Raw genomic sequence first — 21,555 nt, forward strand, 5'->3', positions numbered from 1 at the left:
AAGCTCCTCTTCCTAAGCGTTTTATGACCTGTTTGAACCCTTCAGCGTTTTTGTGAGTTTTTATGGACTTATCGGGTCTTTCTGGCGGTGTGGGTCGGGTGTGTTTGGATAAAAGGTACAAACGTTTATTTTGTGGCTGGACTTCCTGAGTTTATAAGTGTTAAACTTGAACTATGATTAAAAGGTGTTTTTATTTATTCCTGTTAAATTAATTCAGACTAAAACTGTTGAGCCCTTCACCCTGAGATAGAATTCAGGTTGGAGTGTTCTGCAGATTTACTATTTGAAACAAACGTGTGCTTTTGTGCACCAATCCTCACTCAGGTGATTAGTTTCACGTGTGAGCTGCTTTTCAGGTTAATGTTGGACAGCACTTCAGCTTCCTGTCCCGCTCCTAGGCTCTTTTATCGAACACGTGCTACGCTTTCAGAAAGTCTGCGATTTTTAATTTATAAGTTTAAATGATTCAGTTATTTCTGCTCAGACTTGAGTTCCTAAGCAGATTTAAGGTCATTCTTGCCGACACATTCTCACACCCAAGGCGTCAAAATATTACGAATCGGGACGCCCCAGCACGTCAGGATAAGACGATCAGGGACAAACAGCTGACACAGCGTCCCAGAACGTCGGTATCCGACGCCGGCGGTGAGACGGACATTAGAACTACTTGTGAACTATTTAACCTTCCCCTCACCCCAATCCTAACCTTAAGGTCACAGTTTATGGACCTTAAGGTTAGGATTGGGGTGAGGGGAAGGGTAAATAGTCGAATAATGTCCGTGTGACTGCGCGCGTCAAACAGTGACGCCAGCGGAGCCACGTGATCCACCGTGTCCCTGATCGTCGTCTCCTGACGCGCTGGGGCGTTCCGATTCGTCATATTTTGACGCCTTGGGTGTGAGAATGTGTTGTTCTTGCAGCTTTTGGTCTCATCTGAAAATGTTAAAGATTAACATGAATTTAGTAAAGAAAATAGATTTAAATGGGTTTTATTGTTAAACATGAAAAACAAGCTTCATGTGATTTTTTAAAAACATTACAATAAGTAAATGTGCATAAACTTTAATCTCCTTGGCCGGCCTCTGTTTGGAGGAAAAGGATTTTTCAGCGGGGTCTGGTGAGCTCACAGTTAATCTAATCTCAACCCAAAAATAATCTACTGAATAACCCATTTCTTTAAACAGAGGCTGTTCAGGAAACTCTCCACTAGGGATTACCTTTGACATTTGAATTGATTCAGTACTAATTCCCGGTACCTAGGAATCGATACCGGTACTTAACGGTACCAATTTTTGATACTTTTGAGTGTTTAATATTTTAATTCTCTTTTATAACTAAATACAAATTTTTCTCAATTTATAACCATATTTGATAAATATCACAATAAATAACATACAACTCTTTGTATTTTAACATCGTCCTTGTAGTTTTATAAGCTGATAAATAAACTGAAGCAAACATCTTTACTGTGAACTAAATTTACTGTGTCTCTTCATTCCTTTTGCCGTCCTTTTTCATTTGATTTTTCCTACTGGGAAGTTAGAATTTCCGAGGAGAAAGTGAACGCACCATTAGCTGATAACAATGGTGGCAATGGAAGCTAACATATCAAGCTAACGTTATTTTAAACAGTTAATTTAGCTGCTGGAGCAGATTAAAACGATGATGCCTCACACTTAGATCGATTTTTTTCTCACTCTTCTGTTTAAGTGTATTAAAATCCCACAATTCTGTATAATTAATGAGCATCAGACCCACGTGACCACAGAGCTAGCTACGTGCAAAAGCCTCAGTAGAGCCTCGGTCTGGCCTGGAAACTGTTCCGGGATTTTGAGTCTCTGTGTTTGTGTTTTCTTTTTTGGATATTTTTTGTGCAATTGTTGGACAAAATGACTTGCTGTGGCATTAATTGCACTAATAGAGCATCCAAGGAGTCTCCACTTCATTTTTTTCGGTAAGTAAAGTTATATTTATGTATTTTAGGTCACTGCCGAGCTGAGCTTAGATTTTAACATGTACTGTTTAACCATGAAGTTTAAATGTAATAGGGTAAAACCCAGTGCATTTAACATAATGCTGCTCTTTAGAAAATGGGTTGAAATATAACATGTTGGTGGAGCTGGGTTCCGACTATCGGCTTGTGGAGCTCTGGGATGGAAACCTTTCCACCCAGTTCTCCCCAGCAGCAGCTCTGCGCATCTCAGACTGCAGCGACGCTTGTCTGCTGCGCGGCTGCCGGCTTGTGGAGGTCTCCGAGACCTCTGTGTTCCACCCAGTTTTACCCAGCGGTCAGCCCAGCATATCTCTGACTCAGAAGCTCTGGTGTTGTGCACAGTTATCTCCGGTTGTAGCTAGGTTGCTACCTCCGTTAGCTTAGCTCCCACCTCTGCATTAGCTTTTTTTTTTTATCTTTTATTTCATTCACAATGTATAAAATAAACAAACAAATACAGGATACATTAACATATTGAAAAAAAACATTTGAATGAAAAGGAGCAGATAGAAGAAAAAATCTTATGATTTCTGCCCCTTTTTACGAAATAAAATTATCCTCCAAACAAACACAGTGTAACGTCAGTCACTTTATAATATTTTCACGTCTTATCTTTGATATTATAATTCTCCTTTTCATAATTACTAAAAACATTAGATTTTATACATTTTTTAAATATAGCAAGCTTTGGGTTAGCTTCAGGTTAGCTTGTAGCTAGTTCAACCGGGTGTCGTCAGGTGATCCAGCCTTACAGCCCCACCCTCAGCTCCACCTCTCTTCCCTTTTGTGGAATTGTCTGGGCTTGACGGAACCTGTGACACGGTCAAAATGGCGGTGGTGGCCACCTCCCATTTCTCCTCAAAAACGTGTTATTGGAGGCTATGGAAACCCATTGTCCAATTTATATGTCGATGTTTCTACCATGCTGCTCTGTTTACATCTCGCTTGCAGCGACCGACGACATAACGCTCTTGCGCATGCGCAGCTGTCTAGGCAAGTTCTCGTTACGAAGGACGGGTACCGAAACGAGGCACCGTTTCAAATGACGTGAATCGGTGCTCAGTCGGTACTATGGAATTCGGTCGGTACCTTAAAAAGTACCGAATTCGGTACCCATCGCTACTCTCCACACAAGGGTTAAACTGAAGTGTTTATTTGACCAGTTCATCACACAACGTGTTCAGAATCGTCTTTGTTGCATTTCTGTTTGTTTTGTTCCTCAGGGCCAGAATATAAGGCAAGGTATGAAGAACACTTAAATATCGAGAACATATCAGTAACGTCTGGTGATGATATTTAACATTTTCCCACTTCAGTCATTTAAAGAGACTGAACTGTTTCACCCAGCTGACCTGGCTAACAGGCTTTTAGGGACTTTTGAGCCACTTTAAACGTCTTGCTGCCTGGAAATTCTGGTCATTTAAAAAAAATATTTTAAATAAAATTGTCTTTTGAGATTAAACGTAGAAAAAATGGAAAAGAGTCACAATAAATCAAGATTATCAAGAGAATTATGTTTAAATCTCGTTTTTTTAGGAACATTTCAATACTAAGTGCTTTTATAAAAGAGACAAACACCAAATATAAACACAACTAGTTATGAAATAATAATTAAGCTTCTACTCTATTGTCTCATTTATAGAACTAACCCGTTAACTATTAAATTAATATCTGGTTAAAAACACCCATGAGGAGCCACGGCGGCCATTGTGGTCTTCGTGAAAAAATGAGATGAACTCCCCCTGACCCGTGTGTGTGTGTGTGTGTGTGTGTGTGTGTGTGTGTGTGTGTGTGTGTGTGTGTGTGTGTGTGTGTGTGTGTGTGTGTGTGTGTGTGTGTATCTCCTGGATGAGCACAAGAAACAGAATTAGAGAAGAGAAGGAGCGAGAGATGCTGTCAGCTACCTCTGTTCTCCACCTCCTCCTCCTCTGTGAAGCAGACGTCCATTCAGGTCTATTTTAAGCCGGTTCTGTTCTGTTCTGTGCGGCTGCTGATGCTGAGAGCTCGGCTGTAGCGTCACATTACCGTTACGTCTTACCCAACTCTACGCCGAGCTCGAATTCCTCCAGCTCACCCTGGAAAGGGCCTGGGTGGTCCAGGTTACTTTGGTTCTTGTGGCCGTTTTCATCCTAATCCAGGTGTCTGGAGATGAAGCAGCAGCTTCAGCCTGATCATTAACTGACTGCCTGAGGGAAAGCTGCTTGTGCTGGCTGTGACTCTCACTCTGCTCTGTCATCCCAGACAATTATCTGAAACACACACAGCTCTGACACTTCTTCTCTTCTCCACGAGGCCTCGCCTGTTTTTCTTCCCCCGATGAGCCAGTAGATAGGAGCTCAGCATAGGTGGGACTTGGCTGCCGCCTTGTCGTTCTTTCTCCGAAGATGATGCATCTGCTGCCACGTGAAGGGGAGGGGAGAAGAAAGAAAGAAAGGGTTATCAACAGGATGTGGTGGTGTCAGACAGGAAGTCAGCCCTGAAGGAGGTTTGCAGAGATGCTCTGTTGGGCTGTGTTGTTTCCTCAGACATCATCATTCATTATTTACTGCAATCAAATGTTCAGTTGTGCCTAAATAGTGCCAGAGCTCGTTATATTTTGCCTTTTTCGGTCAAGAAAACCCTTTTAATGTGCGGTTTTAAGGGGGCTTATTTACGTGGGGCCTTAAATGACAGCGAAACTCAGCCTTTTAAGGTGGAACGTTTGCACGTTCCCCCTGGCGGCTCCGTCGCTGCTGCTCCTGCAGCCGCTGCCTGATAGTGAGAGACGGACCGGGAGAAGCGCGGAGACGCGTCTGCTGAGCGCAGGCTTGGTAGGAGAGGGGGGCGGAGAGAGCGCGCGCAGGGGTGAGAGAGGGAGAGGGGAGGGAGACAGAGAGACAGAGCAGTGACAGCGCTCATCAGCAGCTGAACAACCAGGACGGCTTTTGCACCCCAGCGATCGCTGTCAGTCGCAGACGGAGTTTACAGCCTTTCGCGTCGCTTTTTTCTTTCGCTCTTGTTTCCCGCCGCGCCCTCCCACCCTCTCCCGGTGCTGCCCCAGCCCTGCCGGTCGACCATGGTTTCTATAATTTCAGACCTGGACCCTCTGAAAAGCTGGAACGTGTTAAGGTAAGCGCGGCTGAATGAGCGGGGTGTTTGGGGGAGAAAACCGGGGCGGGACGGGGCGCTTCAGCGGTGCGTAATTACGCACGGTTCGCGCCGCTTTGGGTTTGCGGTCGAATATGCCAGAGAGCTGCGCTGTCTTTACTTTCTGAGCTTCTTCTTTTTCCTCCTCTGTCATGCGTGTGACGCGTGCGAGCTTCTGTGTCCGCGTGCATCTCATTAACCCTCTGCTTTCCTCTGCGCTGCGCTCCATGTCCTCCATCACCAACCCTCTTCCATTTCAGCCGTTAAGTCTCAACAACACCCGTAACTTCCCCACCCTATCAGATCACCCCCCAAACACTCATACACACACACACACACACACACACACACACACACACACACACACACACACACACACACACACACACATTCCACCCCACGCCCCCTCATCGAAATGTTGAGGCTCGCGCGCTGCCAGAAAGAGTCCAACCCCTCCAGGAATCCATCCTGAAGCATTTCCTCATGACTGCTTTTGTGCCGCAGCGCGCGCCTGGAGAACATTCTTTTCCCTGAGCTGCAATAACAATAAATACATAAATAATAAATAAATAAACACAAACAGCAGTGAGCCACCCGGTGAGGTCATAGGTCAAACCTCGCTTGCTTCACTTGCCACCCCGCCCTCTCCTCTTTATTTCTCTTAAACTCCAACAGAACAGAGGTTTCATATCTCAGACCTGCAAATCAGTCTGAATACATTCGCTGTCATTAAGCAGCGCCGCTGAAGGAGCCTATGAATTTAAAAAGCTGGAATTTAAAAGGCCCTGTCCCTGAATATTTCAGCCGTTGTGATAAATAAGTCATTATTCCCTCGACACACTCGGCGGGGACTATCGCAAATTCTATTTTAGAGCCAGAGAGGGGGAGACAGAACCCTCAAGACCCACAGATTATTCTTTTAATGCTTCCTCTCCGCTCTTTTATCATTTTCATCCCCCCGCTGCCCTCCATCCCTCCATCATTATCCACAAATCCAAAATAGAAAATGAGAATATATTTCAGAGCTGCTGGGGGGGGTGGGGTGGGGGGCTTAAATGATGTCATTCCCAAACAGGCAGTGATGACCACTCAGAAATGGGACAAGCAGCTGACCCGACACACACACACACACACACACACACACACACACACACACACACACACACACACACACACACACACACCATCCCTCCTTAACCAGGACACCTCTCCCGGTAGGTTCTGAAATGTCCCTTTTTTTTATATATATTTAATAAAAAAAAATTGTGCAGCAAATGAAAAACACAGAAGGTCAAACAAAATCTCCAAAAGGAGCTCAAACTTTCTCCATCCCTGAAGGAGCGATGTCCGCCGAGAGGCGACGGGAGGATTCGGCTCTGTCTCCACGGCTTCTCGTTATTAAATCTGTGTTTTTGTGTCTCAGATTAGCGGCAGGAGCAGCCGCCCGTCTCCCCCGGGGGTCACGTCCATTCACAAGCTCTCACGCCCACTTCTCCGTCCACTGTGAGCTCGTCGGCGATGTTCTTGTTCTCTCCGTAATGAGACTCACCTCTGTCTCAGACATCCCGGGGTTTGTTGTTCAGTTGTTTATTCCCAGGTTGTTTATTCCCTTGGTTGAATGAAAAGAAACAACACAACAGGAAGCTTCTGCTTTTGAAATATTTCTAATTTACATAAAGGAAACGTGTCAGAATGGGCTGAGAATTCCTGACAGCTAAGAGGATAAATGAGCAGACTTTCCCTGATTGCAGCAGCTCTGTGGGGTTTTAGTTGGATGGAAGAGGGACAAATGTGTTGAAGCAGGGCGTGTCGGCGTGTGCAAACCCACAAACAAACTCCTGAGAGAGGCGTCTCCCCCATGAGTCCGCTCCCTCCTGCAGCTCCGGTGCTCTCAAAGCAAGGCGTCAAGGAGACGGTGAAAAAAGAAGGGCTCGACCTTTGACCTCACTGTGTCTGCGTTAATTAATCCACTTAAAGAGTTGGTCCTGCTACGTGTCTCTATGATCCATCAGATGGACGGGAGGCGCAAATGCATCTGCCTAATTACCGAGAGCACTGTTAGGATTTGTGTGTGTGTGTGTGCGTGCGTGCGCATGCGTGTGTGTGTGTGTGTGAGTGAGGGTGGGTGGGTGTGTGTGTGTTTGCGCGCACATGCATGCAAGTGTGTGTGTGCGCGCGCGCACGTGCATGCGTGTGTGTGTGAGTGAGAGAGAGAGAGTGTGTGTGTGTGCGTGTGTGTGTGTGTGTGTGCACTTGCATGCGTGTGTGTGTGTCTGTGTGTGCACGTGCATGTGTGTGTGTCTGTGTGTGTGCACGCACGTGTGTGTGTGAGAGTGAGAGTGTGTGTGTGTGTGTGTGTGTGTGCGCGTGTGCGGCTGCAGAGAATTTGATCAACCTGCATTTTGGTTTTATTTTTTGTTTTGACATCAGATAAAAACTGAAAAATCCTTTTTTTTTATCCTGCAATTAAATTAAAAAAAAGTTAGAATTTCTTGCTGGATTTGTTGACAGACGGCTTTAGTTCCTGGGAGGTGAGGACAGCATCCTGCTCCGGATTCATCCCGGGATGTTGATGCTTGAAGCTCAGTTTGTTGCATGACGATGACGATTGAGTCATTCTTATGAGTTTTTAATGTAAAAACGATGGAATCACCTTAAAGATAGAGCGATTTCCGGTGGACCTTTGTTGCATCCGATAGTGCCGGAATTTTAATGGAAGAACTGTTCTTATCCTAAACACAAACTTTGGGGTTATTTTATTCCTTTTCTGCTGAAAACGATCCTCCCAGAAGGAGAGGGGCGGGCTCATAATTCCCTCTGTGCTTTCCACAGCTGTCAATCAGATGCTTTGTATGGAAAAAGAACAATACAGCATTCAGGCTGTGAGTGATGGAGGTGGGCGGGGCGGGCAGTAGGAGACTAGCAGGAGTTCCTCCAAACTCCCCGGAATCAGAAAGGAATAATTATAGAGCCGAGAGAAGCGTGTGTTGGAAACAAAGAAAACCACGAGAGAAAAGAGTCACGGAAAACCGAAGTGCTCAAGTACAGCCGGAGTTGAGTAATGATAATAAAAATAATGAGTAATAAGTTTTGCTTCACAACAGCTCAAAGATGCTGTTCAGACATACAACAGAGAAGCCAAATGATCTTCAGCGTTTGCTGCTTTATGAGATAAAAGACGCGGCTCCGAACCTGCTGGCTGTAAACGAGCTCTTGGTTCTGCTGGTGCTGGTCGGACGGGCCGGTGGCGCCAGCGCTCAGCAGCATCGCCTCTGTCAGGGCAGCTGTGGCTACATCGTAGCTCGTCCCCAACAGCGTGTGAATGGGTGAATGACTGATTGTGTTGTAAAGCGCCTTGGGGGGTGCAGGACTCTAGAAGGCGCTACATCAAATACATTTACCATTTACGTTGCATTTTCAGCCCAAAAGAAAGAAAATGTGTGTCGTTGTTCCCCAAGAGTCAGAAATTTGGATCGATTAGATTGCTAATCATCCACGATCTTAACTTTACCAGAGTGGTTTGTTGTAAAAACACAGTTCATAACTTGTTTTCAGTATTTTTAAGGACAGAAGTGGGAGAGGGACATCGAGGGAGACAGACAGAGTTAAAAATGTCTTCCCAGCATCCTCTCCTCCTCGTCACAAGACGTAGCTTTTCTGCCTTTTCTGTTAAGTCACCGCGCTGAATCACGCGCAGGCTTTTAAAAATGTCTCCTCACAGGTTAGAGAGCGTGCACGTGGCTGGGTTTTTGTGCACGTGGCTGGGTTTTTGTGCACGTGGCTGGGTTTTTGTGAGTGCATGAACTCTTTGTTCTCATCCCGTCCTCCGCGTTTCTGTTTCTGCAGCCGTCATGTTTGATTCCTTCCAAAAGTGAGATTACCTACCGCAGGCTTCAAAATCACACACACACACACACACACACACACACACACACACACACACACACACACACACACACACACACACACACACACACACACACACACACACACACACACACACACACACTGACTAAAACAGGTGTTGCTGCTTTCTAGTCAAACACGTTCTCACTCCCAGCGCGTCTAAACAAACGCTCGGTCACCAACGCTCCGCGTCAGACCCCTGATGCCAAAAGTGCCCTTTTTCATCACTTATGTGCAAAAAGGGTTTTTTCCCTTTTCTGACTGCAGATCCCAATGCAGCGTAAAACTGACGCGATGGGATGTCCGCTGATGCGGCACCGAACCAGCTCCTCTCAGGTGTGTTCTTGCTGTGCGTTATTTCTAATCCCATGTTGTCGTTCTTTTTTAAAACACAGAAACGGTTTCGTTACCTGTTATTGACGCTACAGTTTCGCCGACGGCTGCCGGCTTCCTCAGGCTGACGCTGATGGTGGCGCGTCACATCCTTCTCCGTTTATCTGCGGGCAGCAGAGGACGTTGTCGCCCTCTACTGCCCGCTCTCCCCTCTCCGACGATGCGGTCCCATGCGTGGTCCAGCGTGTAAACTCCGTCGTCCCTGTTCATGGTCCCACATCCACGTCTCCTTATCTCGATTGCTTCCTTGATCCATCTTTTGTATTTTTGTTGTTCAGTGGTTATGATCCGTGTGTTGTCCCAGTCCATTATATGGTCTGTTACGGCTGACTTCTTTATTGTACTTTCTGCTTCTTCTTTTGCTGCTCTTGTGTGTTTACGATTTGTCCCTCTCTCGCACTCCTTTCTATGTTCTATTGTTCGTGTGTTGAGTTGGCGTCCGATTTCTCCTATGTGTGTTTTATTGCAGAGTTTGCGTGGGATTTCGTAAATGACTCCACATTTTTGTCCAGCTGATATTTTGTCTTTTGGGTGCACTAGTCCACCAGCTCGTTTAACCGCACCTAAACCACATCCTCTTATTTAACCTTCCCCTCACCCCTATCCTAACCTTAACCATCCTGCTAGCGAACACGTTAGTGATGCGTCGATCGCTCTAACAGCCGCCTCTGTGAAGTGAACGGTGGGAGCCGCCTCGTCATTGGTCGGGTTTGGACCGAGGCAACGCGAGGGGGAGTTAAAAGTACAGGGTATGTGTATCCTCCCCCTTGCCAGATGGTATGTTCTAACGTTCCCGTTGGGCGGCAAATACGAAAACTCAGTCAGAATGCACGGGAAATAGACGCTTGATCACAGTGAGAGTAACGTTTTAGGTAGCAAGAGGGTTAAGGTTTAGGAGGAGGGAGAGGGGAAGGTTATAAATACAGAAAAGTTAAGGTTTAGGTGCGGTTAAACGAGCTGGTTCGGCGCCACATCAGCAGACAACCCATCGTGTCAGTTTTACGCTGTCAGGAAAGGGAAAATCCCCTTTTCGCACATAAGTGATGAAAAAGGGCACTCTCGGCGTCAGGGGTCTGACGCGGCGCGTGGCTGACCGAGCGTTTGTTTTTGACGCGCTGGGAGTGAGAACGTCTCAGCAGCTGCTGGATGTTAACACCGCTCTAACACACACACACACACACACACATCGGGTTTTGTTTAAAATGATTGAAAATAAGCCAACGCATTGTTAACAAATGCCATGATTTATGTGTGAAATCAACACATTTAAAGTCAGTTCAATTGATTCTTTGTTATTTTATCACCTCCTTTACTTTCTGCTCTCAGAGGCGGACCGGTGTGGCTTTTTTTGCTGATTTATTGCCGATTTGAGACGATCCGGGTTTTACTGCTCGCTGCAACCCAGTGGGTCTCTGCAGAAACACGCATGCTTAACACCGCTGGCCCAAAGTGACAAATCTGTTTAATAATGCACCACCTGGAGCGCTCTCTCTTCTTGTGTGCACACACTCGGTCCCTCTGGCTGTGTTTTACTGCATTACTCTGTTACAGTCTCACTCTCAAACTGCATCTCCAAAGCCGCGTCTCACAGGAAGTTTTAACCAGACCCCGATTCCTCAGTCGCTCTTTCCTATAAACATTTAAATTTCCCAGTTTTATGATTTTGTAACGCTTGGTTTTTGTGATGAGGTCGGGAGGAGGATGGGAGAGTGAAAAGGCCTTTTTTTTCCCTGTGCAAACTAAACTATTATTTAAAGCAGAGCGGAGAGGAAGAGGAGGAGGAGGAGGAGGGATGAGAGGTGAGAGTCAGCGAAGGAAAGAAAAACATTGGCGCTGTGCCCGGTGAAAATGGGAAAAAGGAAATAATCTGTGTGTGACTGATGGGAGCTGGAAGTGAAGCCAAAAGAGGAAGGGACGGAGTAGAGAGTCGTAATGGATTTTGCAGCGTGGGTCACGCCGGCGATCTGTGGAGAACATCTTTATTCTTGATTTGTTTAGATTTTATTCATAAATGAGCGCAAAACAGAATTAATTTATTTGAGTTTGTTTTGTTGCATCAACCTTAAATTTAAACGTTTTTTAATTGGACTTTGGTTTGAAGAAGGTCACAAATAACCAACATCAGTGTTTTTACACACAAGCGCTCACCCTGCAGAGGAAAACCGATGAGAGGGGGCGCCGATTGCGGGGAAAGGGTTGGCGCTCCGGTACTCGCCGGGCTACGGAAGTGTTGCACTCCGAGTATTCCCGCGCAGATCGTAACCCTGGAGGGTTGCAAAACTAAATAAAAGAGGGAATTAAAAACAAAACAAGCTCAAAAGAAAGGAAACCGTCTGGGCTGGGAGGTCGGCCATCTTTAATTAGTACAGAAGGTTAACAAAGGTACACCAGCAACAAGATTATTGCTGAACAGTCGGGATGAAGAGGGTTATAAACGTATTTAGTAAATGTGTGAACGGGCCTCCGCTGAGTTAAACCAGAACAAGGATAAAAAACCATTCAAAGGAATTCTCCAACAAATAGGTGAGACTTCTAAATGCACTCGTGCTGCTGAACATGGAAAACCGCTGCAAGGTGGAGTCTTTATAGCGGGAATATTTCATGATGATCTCACCAGAGCTGCAACCCAACATTTCAAATGCCTTTTCTCTACAGACACGCTTTTTAAAGACCAAGTTCACTGAGAACCCTTTTTGTTAAATATGGTCGGTCACTCTGAGTGTTTCATGCAGGCTGAACATGAAAATAGTCTCCTACACCTATCTCCTGCAGTAGCTTCTGATAGAAAACAGACGGTGAGACTCTAGGATTAGAAAATCCTGACAGATCTACGTCACACTGTCACTTAACATTCATGGATTCATCTGGACTCACGACGGGGAAGGCTGTTGTTAGTTTAGCATCCAGGAAACGGCAGAGAACGTCTCAGCTAGTAGAAGCTAACCGTTAGCATTAGCAACTCCGCCACCCAGCAGAACTCCTCCAGGCTTGTGTTATTTGTGGAGGTAAAACATCAACGTTGCAGAACAAACAGTCAGTGGTAGAGTCATGTTGCTGTTAGCCAATCAGAGGAGAGATGTTACTCCTAATCCTGCCGTCTGAAGCTCACCTCTCATCAGGCTCACCTCTAGTTCCTGAAACAGGAGCGCCAGAACCTTTTCCACAGAGATCAACTCACAAGGCATGTATTTATACAAGAGACCACTGCAGACGTGACACCAATGAGTGATCTTGGTATTTAAAGGTGACAAAGATGTATTATTCAGTTTCTAGCTGCAGGTTCAGCCTGAGTTGTTACTAATTCCTAAATGCTGCCTTTCCCAGACTATTTTGATGCTTTTGCTTCCGGTTATAATAAAGTTCAACTTTACTTTGTGTTGAAGGAGCTTTCTCAGTTGAGGAAAAAATCCAAAGGAACTGGCTTTTGACATGTAGTGGGAGCTCCATTAACTCATGCACTGCCAGCCGTGTCCTGATCAGTAAAGCCCTCCGCTGCCAGCGTTTTTCAGCGTTTTTACTGTGTAAGAGTCACAGAACGTTGCGCGCTAGGATGATGTCGACGCCAAAACAACCAAAACAAAGCGGAGACTCACCTCTTACATCAGGAAGAATCCGCGCGTTTCGAGCGTTATCCGGTCTTTCATAATCCGTTGTTGAATTGTGATCGGCAGACACTTTTCCGGTTCGCGCCTCACTTTTTTTACAGCAGCGGCCCAAAACGATCTCCTAACACATGGATGTTCTGCTTCCTGATCACGTGACGTGTGACGTACGTGGATGAAGATCGGCTTTAGAGCTGACATGTTTGTTCTCACGGTGCGGGGGCTCGTCCGACGCCCACACAGTAAATACATGCAAATGACGACTTAATCCCTGATATTCAAGATATTTAATTATGTTTTAGTGGACTGAAAGCAGAAATCTGTCTTTTTTCCCAGTGGCACCACCTAGAGGTGGAAACAAATATGGCACCTTAAGCCCCTCTCCCTACTTTGGTGTTTACGGCTGAAAGCAACGCCTCTAGTTCGGGAACGCATACCTTCACTGCAAAAACTGAAAGTAGAAAAGCCTCAGTATTAGACATTTTATTTGATTTCATTTTTAATCTCAAAGTAAAAATATTCTCTAAGGTAAACATTCTTATACATGATCCAAATCTTCTTGTTTTGAGTGAAAAAATTGGTCAGTGAGGTAAGCAAAAATGCTGACTGATGCTTATTTGAAGTTGCGGGGGGCTCTACGGGACGAGGCACGGGCTTAGCAAAAAAATGTTTAACCTGCATTGTACCGCAGTGCAGGCCAACACTTTTATGGATTTCTAAAACATCATACATAATTCCTGAAATGAGGAAAACTTTGGATTGCAGCTTTAGTGGAGAAGCTGAAAAGAGGTTGGAGTTCAGAAAAAAATCTTTGACCTGCATTGCTGCTTATGGCCAGCAAGGGGAAGCCAACAGGAATTGCTCAACGTCTTACCCCTACTTCACACCAGAGGCATCAGCGGAGTGGAACGGTTTACCCGCGACTCTCGCTGCGTGCCAATACACACCGGGAGAATCTCGCTGAACTCATGAGATCACAAAAGCCCTCGAGTTCACACCATCCACCATTAAAGCAAGAAGAAGAAAATCACGTTTGATGTCAGTGTTAGATGTCGTACATGATGGTGTTCCTCTCCACTGCACATCGCTGCACTGCTGGAGCTATGCTGGCAGTAAATAAGCAGTTAGGTCACTTGTATTGATGTAATCGAAATAGATATGAAATCGCATCACAGCAGTACTCTTATTTTGAAAATCACCAGAGATTTTACACTGAAACTGTGTGCGATTTCCTGTCTACTCCTATGTTAACTGTGAAGATTGTAGTGTCCCAGAAGTGGCTCGTGGCAAAAACAGAACCTGGCCCTATCTTCAGCGGTGCAGCGTGCCGCTTCTGAGACTCGCCTGAAAATGTCCACTTCGCGGCTGGGTTGAGACACCCCCATAGCGATGTTCTGCTGCTGTTCCGCTGGTGTCTGTATTTGTTTAGAACATTCTTGGGTTCTACAACCTCACAAGGTCATTCACACACTGTCGGTGATGAGCTGCCACTTACCCACAGCTGCCCTGGGATGCACACAGGCACTACCAGGCCATCCAAACATCACCAGCAGGCAAGGTGGGTTAAGTGTCTTGCCCAAGGACAGCAACTCAAACAGGCTCAGTGGGACTCGATCCCGCAACCCTCTGGTTACGAGATGGGCATTTAACTCGTCTGCCACCTTGCCACTTTCATAACGTTTATGAAGCCAATTAAAATACAACATTACGTCCATTAATGATCCAGTATGGAGGGGGTTTCCCTCACATGGAGGAGTTTAAGTCCTCGCCTACCACCATGAGCTTTGGGTGAGTGAGAGATTGCAAAGAGAGCTGACCCAAAAGAGGGCAGGCTATCCTTAGAGAAAAGGTTGGGGTTGGGTTTTCATGCAAGGCTCAGTGAGCCAATTAGAAACCGTTCAATCCGAAGGCTGACTGGCCTCTAATGGCTCAGCTGGTTTTACCAAAACTGACAGTTGTTGGAATTGTGGTTTGTAAATGAGAAGTTGGCCTTTTTAATGCTTTATTAGCTAAAATGTTCAGAATAAACAAATGGATTGGATGCTGCTGACACACCTTGGTACCTGGATGTGGTCCTGTTGGTCTCCAGTGGATCAGCTGGAATGATGATTAGCAAGTCTGCAGCCATGGTCTTCAGCCGGAAAAGGGTCGGCTCTCTTTGTGAAGGACTCCAAGTCCTTTGCTGAAAGTGATGGTAGAGCAGAGTGGGAGGTAGACGGGCTGAGTCGATTTACTAGGTACCAACCCTGTGGTCACAGAGCCGTTTGTAGAGTTGCTGCTCAGAATTAGTCGGTTGAGCGGGTTTGGATATCTGGCAGGGTACACTCTGGTGTTTGTGACATGATCAACCAGGGCGAGTCCTCATAGCAGCCACAGAACTTCCCAGGTGACTCGTAGCCCAGAGTTGGCTCTGGAACGCCTGAAAGTTTCCTCCAACGCATCTGGAGAGGGAGGTCTGTGGCCTGGTTCCAGCTGAAGATGAATGGATGAAATCTTGGGTCTCTTCACTATTTTATTCAATCTTTCCATGCCTAAAAGAAAAGAGTCGAGTTATTTAAGCTAGTTTTTCATTTTAGTTTTTAGGCCACCAGCTACTGGCAAACATCATCTTTATGTTTTTAACTCATTTGCTGCCAGCGTTTCTCACTGTTTTTACAGTTTTTTTAAGAGTGACAGAACGTTGAGCGCTAGGATGATGTCGACGCCAAAACAACCAAAACAAAGCGGAGACTCACCTCTTACATCAGGAAGAATCCGCGCGTTTCGGGCATTATCTGTTCTTTCATAATCCGTTGTTGAATTGTGATCGGCAGAAGCTTTTGCGGTTCGCGCCTCACTTTTTTTACAGCAGCGGCCCAAAACGATCTCCTAACACATGGATGTTCTGCTTCCTGATCACGTGACGTGTGACGCATGTGGATCAATATCAGCTTTAGAGCTGAGATGTTTGTTCTCACAGTGCGGGGGCTCGTCCGACGCCCACATGGTAAAAACATGCAAATGACGACTTTAGTCATCATTGGCAGTGAATGAGTTATTGACGCCATATTTATATTAAAGGTTAGGGTCAGCGAGAACCTCGCCAACTTTATGACTTCACCTCTTATAAACTCAGGGTGTGTGTGTGTGTGTGTGTGTGTGTGTGTGTGTAATACGTTTGAAGGTTGCTTTAACAGTCATTTCTTGTTTTGATGACCTTGAAAACAACGATGTAACTCCAGAAAGTCCTGCCAATGTTCAGTTGGTGGAACATGAGTTCATGAAACTCTTGCTGTAATGAACAAGTGACTAAGATGCAAGTGCTGAGTCATGGTTCATGGTTCTGCATTGTGCTGTGGAGATTTCGATCTTACAAAATGTGTGAATTTCTAAGAAACTCCAGAACATCCAGAAGGCTCAGGAAGTGAAAACATGTCTGCAGGTGCTGTGCAACACTTACGGTGAGAGATGTCTAAACGTCTCAACACAGTGGCAACAAAAACAATGTCATGTTTCTGAACGGGCCTCAGGTTTGTGAAACACATTTAAAAGGAAGTGAATCCACATGTTGTGTGGGTGAGCCAAAGTTTGACCCTTTTGAATTGCAGCTATGCCCGGACAGCTTTAATTCCGCAGCACCTTAGGACAGGATGAGAACTAACCAAAGGTAAAAACAAATACACAACAATGCAGAGAAAGCACTAACAACATTCAAGCGAAGGGCCGTAAATAGCCCATGACCCACACTTTGGACACCCGTACCTTAGGCTGCTTACCTCGGTTTCACATTGCAAGCGTCAGCAAAACAGAAAGGCAGCGAAGCGGCACCGCTTCAAACAGAATCCAGTTATAGTCCATGGAGTGTTTCAAACCAGCCGCGACACGGCAATTTCCAGGAGCGTCCCAGAAGTGACATGCCGCGCCGCTAAAGATAGGATCGAGTTCTATTTTTTTCCACGAGCCGCTTCTGGGACACGTCAATTTCCGCAGTTCACATAGTGCGAGACAGGAAACTTGAGACGGTTTCACTGCAAAATCCCCAGGTATTTTCAAAATAAAATGCAACGTTGCGTTGTTATGTATAACTTACGTCAGCACATGTGACTGAACGGCTTTGTTTACCACCAGTTTCTTTCGAGAAGTGCAACGGTGTGATTCCTCACGGGGGTTGTGATCTCTCGATGAGGAAGGTGTCGGAAGTCTCGAGGGGTTTTAGAATCTCGCGAGTACAGCGAGGCGCAGCGAGGAAGCCGTGCCGCGGCCAAGACTCTCCCGGTGTGAAAGGGACCGCTTTGAAGTTCGCGAGTGAGCCGCTCCGCTGGTGCTTGCAGTGTGAAACCGGGGTTAGACTGTTGCTGTTACTGGTCTAAAAACATCCTTGGTTAGAGGTGAAAAGTTTTCAGCAGTAAAAAAAAAGGTGTGGAGCTTATGCATTCAAACACACGTCCATCATTGTTCCTGTCGTATTGTATGTTTTAGGAATATTGGACATGCATTTTGACAGAAACTGTTTTAGGTGAGCTATCCAGTAACATCACGAGAGCCGCAGACACTGAGGAGTTTTATAACTTTAGACCTTTACCCTCCCTTTGACCCCGTCATTCCGTTCAGATCTGACCCTTTAAACACAAGTCATGACGTAGGCGGGTTTCCCCAAGGCTGTGTACTTGGTCCACTGATGTTTTTACTAATTATACACCTTTCTGGACCAATTATGACTTTGTTTCATATTATCTCATATACTGGTTATATGTAGATGATGATGAGCTGTTTACTTCTTCAAGAATTCTTCCAACTGCCTAAACGACTCGAATATTGATCAGAAATAACTGGTTAATACTTACAAGGCCCTAAAACAGATCAGGCGTTTTAAGTCTGTCGTCAGTTTAACACAGAGAATTTTTGGCCAATAAAAATTCCCTCTCTCTTTCGTCTGTGTTGACGATGCTTGCAATGCTTTAGTGTTTTGGCTACCATCCTCTGATTCAGCTGTGCGTTTTATCATCAGCAGTGATTAGGGATGATAAAAACGTCCGTCCACTAAAATATCACAATATGTTGTGTTATGACACTGAATTGATGTTTTATTGAGGCTTCATGGGCAAATTTACTGTATTTCTTTGGTGTGGTGCGACTGCTAGGTAGCAGCAGTTTTATGGGCTCGATACATGGGAGGCGACTATCGACCGCGATCAGCGAAATTTGTCGCTGTCGCTTTTATTACCTGACACACGGGAGGTGACCCGCGGCAGCGGCCAGCGGCAAAGCCGTTGACGCGTTCTGTTCCATGGCAAAATCGAATATTCCATTGTTTTGATTGGCTGTGTCAGGTTGGAGGGAATTAAGGTTATTTAAGCGGTTCAGAGTTAAAAAGCGGTAGATATGATGTTTCACAAGGTGCTGGCACCAACAATTTCCCATGCCGCGGCCTTTTTGTGAATATCTCTATATTCTTTGGTAGAGATATTGTACAGTTCTGGGAAATCCGTCACAGCAAGTATCAATTTCTCCATGTTTGCTCGGAGATGTACGGATTATCCTGTCTTCTCATTGGTCAGTGAATGAAACTTCCGTTGATTGGTCCTCGTCCAAGCCACAGCGATGAAAAGTTGAAAATATTCCAACTTTCTGGGATTGCGTCGCTGGGTCGCCTGTGCACGATACGTGCACGAGCGCAAAATTTCACACACACATTTTTCGCGTTTCGCTTAGTAGGAGGGAGACCCGCGATTATCGCTTTGTTGCGCATGTCTCATTGAAAATGAATGGAGGAGAGGCGATGTCGCCTCCCGTGTATCGAGCCCCTTACTGCCTTTATTCTGATGGGACGAGATCTCGCCTAAACACGGGGGGCATTTTGGAAGCGTCTGGTCTGAGTTTTCCAAATGGAGTCGGTTTTAACCCTCCCACTGTCTTTATGTGTGACCCTGTTACACAGTGAAGTGTAGTGAGGACAAAAGAGATACATGCTGACTTGCTTGATGAACAAGGAAAACCAGTTTAATTTCCTCTAGTCAAATAAACTCTGAAAATCCAGCAGTCTTCAAAATGGCCACCCATCCATCTCTCTTCCAGTCTCAGCCACTTTCAGTCCTCACCCCTCACCCCTGCCACATGAACCCAGGGGATAAACCATCATTCCTGCTCAATGGTCAACTTTCCTCGCGGGGTCACACCCATTAGGACAGTGGGAGGGTTAAACATTACAGATGCTGCCCAGTGGCGGTGCCAGGGGGGCACTAGGGGGCGCTATAGCTACCCCTGGATTAGTCATTGCACCCCCATAGCACCCCCAAGTAAATATTAGATTTTTTTTACAATTTAATATTAATTTAACGTGTGGATGTGATAATATTTAACATACAAAACAAAAATAATCAGTAAATTATCATACAGATAGTAAAAACAAAACAGGAAATTGATGTTAACCTTTGACCTCATTCTCCACCTGTGAACCAGTGAAAGGTAGAGCTAGTGGTAAAATGGATCGGTTTGTGTTGCCCACATTTCCACGGGTTCAGTCAGAAACGAATGAATGTTTGGAAGTGATCTCAGACCCACAAAAACCTACGGATCTGGATGAAGAGAGTCAACCCTCAACCGCCGCAGCAGTCCAGGGTTTAGCCGCTGGAAATGCTAATGCTAACGTTAGCTAACCTTGCAACACTTAGATGGTTTTCTGTGTGGCTGTATGTGTTTATGATTTCATGGAAAAGTCAGTGATTGTTCATATGTTTATGATGTATATTAATGATTGTTTCAGGTGTTGTTGAGGTGTTGTGCACGCATGTGTGTCTGCTAGTGTTGAAGGTGTTTTAGAGAACAACAGGTACGCATGAGCACTTCCTTCATAGCACCCTCAATAAAAAGACTAGCTCCTTCATAGCATGTGCCCAAGGGATTGACTCTCCTTCATTAGCACCTTTTGAGAAGGCTGTGGTCACCAACCTGGGGGTGATGTTGGATGTAGAGCTCACACTGGACACCCAGGTCAATGGAACAATCAGATCCTGCTATTTCCATCTCAGGAGAATAGCTAGAATGAAGCCGCTGCTATCTCGTAAACATCTGGAAACTGTCATCCACGCCTTCCTTACCACCAGACTGGACTACTGTAACTCGCTTTATGCCGGCATCAAGCAGGCCTCCATAGCGAAACTACAAAAGGTCCAAAATGCGGCAGCCAGGTTACTGACTGGTACCAGGAGATCGGAACACATCACGCCCGTCTTGGCATCCCTACACTGGCTTCCAGTCTCCTTTAGAATTTTGTTTAAAGTTCTGGTGTTTGTTTTTAAATGTTTAAATGAGTTGGCTCCACGTTATCTGGCAGACCTGATTCAGCCTTATGTTCCCGCAAGGAACCTTCGGTCAGCACAACAAGGACTGTTAGTCGTTCCGAAACACAGACTGAAATCTCGAGGGGGTCGTGCTTTCTCGGTGCTGGGGCCGAGGCTCTGGAATGAGCCACCACGCTCGGCAGGTTTAAGAGCCAGCTGACAACACACTTTTATTCTTTAGCTTTTATTCAGGTTTTATTTTATTCTAACTGTTGGCTTTACACTTTTTGCTGCCCCACCTAGATTTTAGCTGCATGTTTTTGTTGTTTTTTAAATGGTTTTATATGTTTTTATTTTTATTTTTTATTTTTTTAATGCTTATTTCTGCTGTGCAGCGCGTTGTTTGGTCCTTGGGGCCATGTGAAGGCGCTGTATAAAAAAGTTTTAGTTAGTTCCTTCATGGCACCATCAATAAAAAAGACTAGCTCCTTCATGACACCTGCAGAAAAACATCTCTGGAGCCGCCACTGGTGCTGCCTGCCTTTCACCAGAGTCACGCCGACACACCTCCTACGTGTTGAACCGTCTCACCAACTGCAATCATTTTCTTACAATATGGATATCGTGCACACTGAAATTGCAATAAAGAAGAGATAAATAGTTTAATTAAATTTCTTTAAGGGAATTCTTTTGGTTTTTACTGTTACCACAGGTAGATCAATAGCTTTTATCATCATGACTGCAAAATCAAGCTTTAAATGAAGAGGGTTTTCTTTGCTTGCACCTATTTCATGCCCCATAATACCCCCCCCCCCCCCCCAATAAATGACAACTGCTGTGCCTCCTTCATAGATGTCTGTCTAATTTTATGCACAGCGTACTCTAATATTTTATTCTTCTTTGCTTCTCTGACTTCATTTTCTTTTCTTTTCTCTTGCAGTCAGACCGCATTAGCACGGTTTTAAACAAAGCCTTTTCACACCTTTTGTGCGTTTCCATTTGATATAATCCTGGTGGCTGTTGCCGTGGTTACTCCCTCCTAACGGGCCACTGGTGCGACTGTACGTCTGAAAAGCACCAGCAACTGCTGGCAAAACTTTCAGCCCGTGCCTCTGTCTCTGCCTTTCATCGTCGTGGGTTGGTCTGCTGAGCGGATTCGCCCGCGGCCGCGTTGTTTCCGATTGGCTTCATGCTCCACTAAGTCCTCGTTTTTACCTGAAAGAGGACAAACTTTGCCTTCAAAGCAACCAAAGCGAGTCAGCGTTATTTAAACTTT

General features: G+C 45.5%; 1 protein-coding gene across 21 annotated transcripts in view; it reads left to right on the forward strand.

The window, feature by feature from the left end:
- The first annotated feature begins 1,779 nt into the window (after positions 1-1,779).
- celf2 (cugbp, Elav-like family member 2) overlaps positions 1,780-21,555 on the forward strand; it is a 296,592-nt gene continuing 276,816 nt past the window's right edge. For 12 of the 21 annotated variants that reach the window (XM_054739831.2, XM_070545042.1, XM_070545169.1 and 9 more), the window contains exon 1: positions 1,781-1,954. In XM_054739831.2, the coding sequence (XP_054595806.1) occupies positions 1,890-1,954 (65 nt within the window). In that variant the 5' untranslated portion in view covers positions 1,781-1,889. Of the gene's footprint in view, positions 1,955-4,892; positions 5,102-21,555 lie in introns of those variants that run through there. The other 9 variants (XM_070545316.1, XM_070545363.1, XM_070545336.1 and 6 more) reach the window with 3 other exon arrangements.

This window comes from Nothobranchius furzeri, chromosome 1 (genome assembly GCF_043380555.1).
Source record: "Nothobranchius furzeri strain GRZ-AD chromosome 1, NfurGRZ-RIMD1, whole genome shotgun sequence".
Taxonomy (NCBI): domain Eukaryota; kingdom Metazoa; phylum Chordata; class Actinopteri; order Cyprinodontiformes; family Nothobranchiidae; genus Nothobranchius; species Nothobranchius furzeri.